The 8121-nt window shown below is 37.3% G+C and overlaps 1 protein-coding gene across 1 annotated transcript in view; it reads right to left on the reverse strand.

The window, feature by feature from the left end:
* THBS2 (thrombospondin 2) overlaps window positions 1-7917 on the reverse strand; it is a 46732-nt gene extending 38815 nt beyond the window's left edge. The window contains exons 1-2 of the mRNA XM_081334023.1: window positions 7463-7917; window positions 4197-4281 (exon numbers count right to left, since the gene is read on the reverse strand). Of these exons, the coding sequence (XP_081190149.1) occupies window positions 4197-4281; window positions 7463-7840 (463 nt within the window). The 5' untranslated portion in view covers window positions 7841-7917. The remainder of the gene's footprint in view (window positions 1-4196; window positions 4282-7462) is intronic.
* Window positions 7918-8121: the final 204 nt, after the last annotated feature.

Raw genomic sequence — 8121 nt, forward strand, 5'->3', positions numbered from 1 at the left:
GCATTAGATGGATTTCAAAAGGATCTCTTCTGGAATAGGTTCAATTCAAATTACATCACAGAAGCAAACAGGTTGAATACCTGCTCTTTTCAATTATTCCTTTCCACAGCTTAGCTCCCAAATCTACGGAAATATCCTCTCCTATCTCAGAAGGTAATGGAAAACTTCTTTAGAAATGCCATAGAAAGCTGTTAAACTACTGCAATTCATTTACAATCATAATATGCATCATATACAACATTGCCCTTCTGAAAGTACTCTTGAAGTCTTTTTCAATATTCTGGATCCTGGCAGAATTTTACTTTAAAAACGGAGCAAAAAAAGTAGTGTAGTTAAAATCAATGTTTGTGTCTTAATCATTTTCCTTCAGAAATGACCGCATAGTAGGAATGTTAAGGCACGAACATTAAAGATACCACAATCATCCTTTTTAAGGACTTTTAAACGTCCCAACAACTTGCTTGAACTTGTTCATTATTGGAGACATGTCTTAACTTCACTGAATAAAGGGTGAGTAGCAGGCATGTGGCTTTAGGAAAATAATTCTGCATTGACCAATTGTACCTTCTTTTGTAGGCTGTCCACAGGGTGTAGACACAGCCATCATCTTGTCTTTGTTTATACCCTGCAGACACCCTTGGAAGAGAGATAGAGAGAATATGATGTCACCAATGAGATTAATATGTTATGGAAAGTTGGCCCCAATTTTGAACTTGGCATAATTACCATGGAAGTGCAATCATTTGGATTGGATTCCAAAATCTTTTGATGTTCCAGCCAGGAGTTAACTTTGCTCCTCTCCATAGCCCAATGTTGTATTCGATCATCAAATCCAAAGCACTGCACAACCCTAATAATTATTCTGCTGTTTCAAAGAAGGACAGGGTTATATGGAAATCAGGACCTCCATTCACCCTTGGTATTGCTTTTCTTCTGGGATAATGCTGGGAGTGGCATTACATGCACCACGATTAGTTGGTCTGGCTGAGAGAATGGAAGGTAAATGGGATGGAGGACAGGGACCCCCCCCTTCTTTTCCTGTAGCTTACTAGGCACTCTGAAAATCAAATGGATGGGGAGATGGGATGAAGAGCCTTCTGAAATATATTGTGAGGGGTTGAAAGAGTACGCTCCACCGTGAGAAATCTGTCCCCACATTTTGCCCTAAGTGATCTTTGCCTTCTTTGGCTTTTTTCAGGCACAGAAAGTAAGATTAAGGGTGGGGCGTATTAAGCATACTGAAAATCCCACTCACAAGAGCAGGGGGGGTAATCTCAACAGAACAGATCTAGGATTGCATCGTATGGATTTTCTGCTCATCTTTTATCGTATAAACCCTATTTTCCACTCCACAAAACTGAAGACACGAAGGTTCCCTAAGTGTTACTATTTCAATGTACGTTTCACTCCCTTTGGGTAGACAACAGCCTTTCTAAACCGAGTTGGCAGAAAGCTGCACATTTCTGTCAGAGCATGTCTAATGCTGGTACAATGCTTCTTGGCAGCATTTTTTTGCTAAGAGAACAAATGCTGGGGTGTTTTTTTTTAAAAAAAGATAAATTTAGAGGCACAATCCCTAAACTCCAGATTCTTGGCATAAGTTTGGGAACTACAAGTGAAGTGGCTTGCTCTCAATATGACTAAGATCCACAGAATTTTAGAGTTGGGAACAGCCAATCTGCATGCAGATTGTTGCAACAAAAGTATTCCTATGTTTAGTATGGCCCATACCAGGTTCTTAACATATCGTAAGAGAATAAGCAATGAACTGGCCCATTTAGTCCAGCTATCTGTTCTCACAGTGGTCAACCAACGGCATAAGGAAGCCCATTAGTCTCTCAGCAGATGGCCTTCAGAGGCAGCCACCTTGCCATCAGGGCTAGTAGACATTGATCCCCATGTCTTCCTTGAATTGATCAAACAATCCACTGTGCAAGCCATCCTACAGATGATCCTCTCTTCAAATATTTAGTTGAAATTTGTTTCCTTGCCTTTGCATCTTCATCTAAAAAATATTTCTGTACTCTCCACCATTACTTCTTGTGAAACAAATTTGGAAACCCATAGTTTCCAAAATTACTCATTGTGTAATTTTAATTTTCGGAATGGTCTTAATAATTTAGAACTCATGGAACATGTAGTTTCCATTACATTTTAGCATTACATGCCAGTAAAGAGAAACTAAAACAGCGTTCCTAGAATTCTTATTTCAGAATATTTTAATTAATTGGTTTTATTTCATAATTTTTTAAGCCATATCCTATGTCCAAATATTTAATGGTATGTTCCTTAAGCAAAGGGCAAATTATAAGAACCATGGCAAAAAGAAAGGTCATTGTCCTCTAGACGTTGCTGTTTAAAATGTTCAGAAACCTGCTGGTATTTCTTCAATTGCATTACTAGTGACTCTAGAGCAGGGGTCTTCCACCTTGGCCCTTTTATGACTTGTGGACTTCAACTCCCAGAATTCCTCAGCCAGCATGCCTGGCTGAGGAATTCTGGGAGTTGAAGTCCACAAGTCATAAAAGGGCCAAGTTTGAAGACCCCTACTCTAGAGAAAGGGCAACAGACTGCAATCACCATGTTATGCCTAGTTATAGTAGTGAAAATCAGTAGGAATACCAGAATGGAAATATAATAACACTACAGTGTCAAAGTGGCTAAATAGGAGAAAAGTGGATATTTGATCTGTGAATAATCCAAAATACAACTTTCATCAAAGAAAGACTTTTTGGCAGCGGAAAGTCTTACTGCTAATGATACTAACTTGAGTTAATTGTGAAGTCAACAGCTAACTAAATCTTTTCCAAAGTGTATAATGAATTCTTTACAGCACTGAGAAATTCGACTTACTTGGCTATTTTAAGACTTCAGACTAGAAACCTTAAAAATGCAACACTGCACAATGGAAAATTTATCATGAAGTGGAATATGCTTAAATGTCAACTTGATGGAATAAAATGACGTCTTCCTACCATGTAGACATAAAAGTGTAATAGGCTGCTCACACGCATAATAATTAATGTGAGATTATGACATCAACCTCAACTGGGTTTTGACCAAGCATATTAAGACTGCAATCATCATAATGGATCCAGAGGCAGTCCAAACAGTAACCAAAAAAAAATCCTATTGGCAATTTACCTCCAGCAAAAAACAATATTGGGGGTTCCACCCCTCCCTCTGATCATTTCCATAATTCTAATTGGTCCATTTAATAAGATTTTTATATGTACTTAGATAAGGCTATTTCATCTTTCTTTGTCTTTGGCTCTTAATGCAAAAATATATCCCAAATGAATGATACCTTTGCGAGATGTCATATCTATTCAATTTTGCTTTAATTGTACTTAATAAAAAAAAACCTAAACTTTTAAAGATCTCAGGCCAACCTATTACATTTTGGGTGGATGTACACTGATTTTAAAGTACACTTTAATATTTAGGCAATTGACTTGTCAGCTCTATTTTACATGGGATAATAGCTTATGAATTTTCAGGTATTTTCGGCCCTGATTTCTTGACACACCAGCTTTGGGGGATAGGAATTAGAATCCAACATTTGGAAAGGCAGAGATTATCTAATCCCATTTACTTCTTTGGAAAAATAAATTTTGGAGACAGGATTGAGTAAAATAAACCAGGAAGCTGTTCTCCTTTTTCATAAACTATTGAAAAGTTTTTGAAGTCCTTCCTTCCTTCCTTCCTTCCTTCCTTCCTTCCTTCCTTCCTTCCTTCCTTCCTTCCTTCCTTCCTTCCTTCCTTCCTTCTTTCCTTCCTTCCTTCCTTCCTTCCTTCCTTTTCTTTATAGGTATGAAATCTGACTGGGTGACTTTGGACCAGTCAATCTCAGCCTAACCAACCACACAGGTTGTTGTTGTGGGGCAAATGGAAGGAGGAAGGTGTAATAGGTATGTTCACTGCCTTGAGTTATTTATACAAATAATAAAGGTAAGATAATATATAAATGCAAAGGCCCATGTTTGGTAGGAGTTGTAGTGAGAAAACAGCAAGGAGAACAGTTCATGGTTAATTTTATCATCAACTATACTAAACATTTCATTCTATTAATTTACACTTCCATTCTTTTCTTCTCCCATTTACCTCCCATTACACTCCCCTTTGGGTTCAGCCTAACAGAGAAGGAAAAGGTTGTGCATAAATCCAGAAGTAACAATGCCACATCTTGTTCTTACCTGATTGACTTCTCTGGCAACCTTTATTGCACAAAATATCCTCTACTGTAGTTCCAAAAACCAGATAAAGATTTTGTAGGAGACCCTGAAAACAGAAAGAAGTATTTCTCATTTTTCTCATATACCGGTATGTTGTTGACTGTTTTTTTAACTGAATTTAACAATGAATAGATTAATAAATGCAACTTTTATTATGATAAAAATGTTTTTCAAATACATTGGTTTATGGGTAAAGAGGTATTTCTATGGCATGGAGTTAATATTCCACCAGCTGTCTTTATAACGCATTTTCAAAAGTTCTAATGTTCAATGTGATGATACATAAACACAATAATAAAGGAGGAATAAAGAATCAGAAGACCACAATTTAAAGACTTTCTTAACATGGACTTCATCAGATGATCTTAGTCAAGTGATTATTTCTTAGTGTAAGCAATATCACTGGATCACAATAAAGTCATGATAAGATGATGGAATCCCATAGAGGAAAGATGTTAAAAACTACAATAACTTTATACTATAGAGTAATATGACAACATTCATAATATAGTAATTGGCGCATATTGGCTTCTAATACCCAAATCCTGGGATGATGCTAAATATTTTCTAATAACAATTAGAAATATATAATTTACCAACCTCATGAAATTATAGTTTCCAGCATTCCTTGGAAAGAGATTAGTTAAAAGTAATCTTTGATGGGTTTAGTCGTGTTTTCTTCTAGATGGATTTGTAATCTAAATTGTAAAATAGTAATATGTATTTGCCCAATTACTTTCCATTCCTGGTGAATAGTTGAGAACTAAGAAGGTTAACTACTTTTCTATCCTAATCAGTTTGTGGAGCTAAGAAAAGAGCAGAAAAATAGAAATGGAAAACTCACTCCAATCTTCAGCCTTCATTAGTGCAATAAAGTATCTACAGCCCAACCAGTGGTCTGAGTAATAAAAGTTTAAATCTGAGGACACCTGGAAGGCTACAGATTCATCACTCATGTTCTAGAGAGTAAGAAAGCAATTTCTAATTTTTCTTTCCCCCCCTTCAGATGCAAACTGAAGAAAAAAGATACACATGTTTCCATCTCAGTATGACTAACATGGAATGAATGTGTAATTCAACATCTTTCAAACAGTTTGGATAGATGTATTGTAGTTTTGAAAAAAATACAGCTGTTAGCATCTGTACCATCAATTGACGCTAATCCACCAATTAACACACCCCGGGGAGATACCCATAGACCAATTCCCACAGTCTATAAATGCTATGAATAAGATCACAATCCTTCATGTAAACTTTTTTGAGTTCTATTCAACTCATTTGGACTTCCTTCTGAAAAATGTGACCCACTGGACTGTTAATAGCCATGTGTATGAGATGGACGGCCTATAAATTTACTAAATGATCAAGTCTACTTTTCCCCAACTTGCAGAGTACAACTGACTGCTTCTTATTTAAAATCAAACTAGTATGCTCAATTATTTACAAATAAATCCTGAGCCAAAGGAACACCATGGATTGAATGACAGAATAAGATTTCAATTTTTCATAAGATTGAAACCCCTCAATCTGAAGCAGGCTTTGCCTCCACACAAATGCCCATTAAGTCCTTTATCTGCTCTTTTTGGCACAGGCCACAAAATCAGTTTTATCTTAATATTTTTTCCAACAATATCTTGAATGTGGATATGTACTGTTAAATCCTCGTTATGTATTACTTAATTTCTTTGTTTATATTGCACTAAGTTCTTGATAAGCAAAGGTAATAAGTCAGAAATAAATAAATTACAGATGGGTATACTGGACTCATGTACTTCAGTTCTGCAAAAGAGAAACCCTAGTTGAGCAGCCCTTATTTTATTTACTTATTGATTAAATTTATATGCTGCCCATTGTCCTGATAAGATGACTGTCTTAAGTGCTTCCTTAAGATGATACCATAATTCAAAGAAACAAAGCAATCTTTGCAAAGTATTGTTTCAATAGCTTCTGCTTAAGTATCCAAATTCCATAGTTGCCTTTTTCCCCCTTCTTGATATCATGCAACATGTGGTCACAACCCTCAATTGTTTTTGAATAGCTATTTTATGTTCACTAAAGACATTCTACACACCATAATGGACTTTCAGAAATTCATAGGATTAACATTTTAGTTAATTACATAAGGAGTGTTTCAAAAGTATTGTGCAGTTAAAGTATAACTTGCAAGAAATGAAGCTCATTATTAAGTTCTCAGTCCTGAAGAAACTGTCTAATTTAGTGTTAATTAAGGAATTTAAGACCCTTGAGATGCTGAACTCATAGTTGATTGTGCTTCAAAAGATCAGACATGGAGGACTAGAATAAAATATCCTACAGACCAGGAAATTGTTGGGCAAACTGGTCAATCTTACCTTATTTCCTCGCTCAACTGATAAGGTATAGTTTAGAAATAGTGGATATGTCATTTTCTATTTTATATGCTACTTCAGAAATTATTTTCTCCAGTTATGCAAGCTGTAAATTCTGGAAGTTTAGTCCAGGACACTAGTTTGGAGAAGGCTGAACTGAATCCTGTAGTCTTTCCTCCCCAGAGTGCTAGCTCACTAGTAATCTTGCAAAAATCACTGTGGCTTCTAGCTTGCATATAGATCAAGTGCTTTGTCTGGGGGGGGGGGAGGAAGAGAAGGAGGAGGAGGAAAAGAAGAAGAAGAAAGAAGGAAGAAAGAAGAAGAGAAGAAGAAGAAGAAGAAGAAGAAGAAGAAGAAGAAGAAGAAGAAGAAGAAGAAGAAGAAGAAGAAAAGAAGAAGAAGAAGAAGAAGAAGAAGAAGAAGAAGAAGAAGAGGAGGAGGAGGAGGAGGAGGAGGAGGAGGAGGAGGAGGAGGAGGAGGAGGAGGAGGAGGAGGGAAAGAAGAAGAAGGAAGAAAGAAGAAGAAGAAGAAGAAGAAGAAGAAGAAGAAGAAGAAGAAGAAGAAGAAGAAGAAAGAAGAAGAAGAAGAAAGAAGAGGAGGAGGAGGAGGAGGAGGAGGAGGAGGAAGAGGAGGAGGAGGAGGAGGAGGAGGAGGAGGAGGAGGAGGAGGAGACTACAGTTTTCAATGGCCACCAAGCCGTGAACTGATCTAAATAATTACAACCTCCAGGATACTTACCATATTTTCTAGATTTCAAGTAAACTTCCCATGCCACCTCCCCTGAGAAAAATACTCAATGAATTGAGTAGTAGTAGACATAAATAACATTCCACTGCAGGCTCTTTACTTAGTAGACCATCTGTCTTGTAGGCTACCTACCCGAAAGTGGCTCTCTCGTGTAGCTCCCTTGACCGCATACATGTTACTTTTCTCTGCTTTCAGGTATTCATAGAAAGGTTCTTCCAGGGTCAAACTGTCAATGAGGTCACAACCAACATAGATACTGTAGTTTTCTCCTGTAACTTGTACCGTGATATTCTTCCACTGCACGTCAGCTAATTCCACATCTTCCAAAGAATGCCGTTTCCAGGCTCCATCAATCCAATAGGAAAGTTCAAGTGTATTTTCTTGACCATTAGAAACAATCTCAAACTGACGTTGAAAGATGCCAGGACCTTCCAATGCAAGGATGGTCCCTTTGGAACTCCTATCCTGCCTCATGGTGGCTGTAAGTATGAAGCCCTCATTCTGCTGCATCAGCTTAATAATTTGTCTTAATTTCTCTGAATTAACTGGAGGGATGCGATCAAACCGGACGAAGCGATATGCTGGGACATTAGAAATGTTGCCCCGAAATAGTTTTGCTCCAATTGTCTTTCTGTTAATGTTGCTGATTTTCAGTAAGTCGAAAGAGGTCCCATCCTCTCTCTCACCATCTGCAAAGCCACCGCCAAACAGTGACAGGGTTACAACAAGGGAATGACCAAAGTAATTGACTATCATCTGTCCCATATGTCTTTCACTCTGATACAGTTTTA

This window comes from Vipera berus (genome assembly GCF_964194415.1).
Source record: "Vipera berus genome assembly, chromosome: 1".
Taxonomy (NCBI): domain Eukaryota; kingdom Metazoa; phylum Chordata; class Lepidosauria; order Squamata; family Viperidae; genus Vipera; species Vipera berus.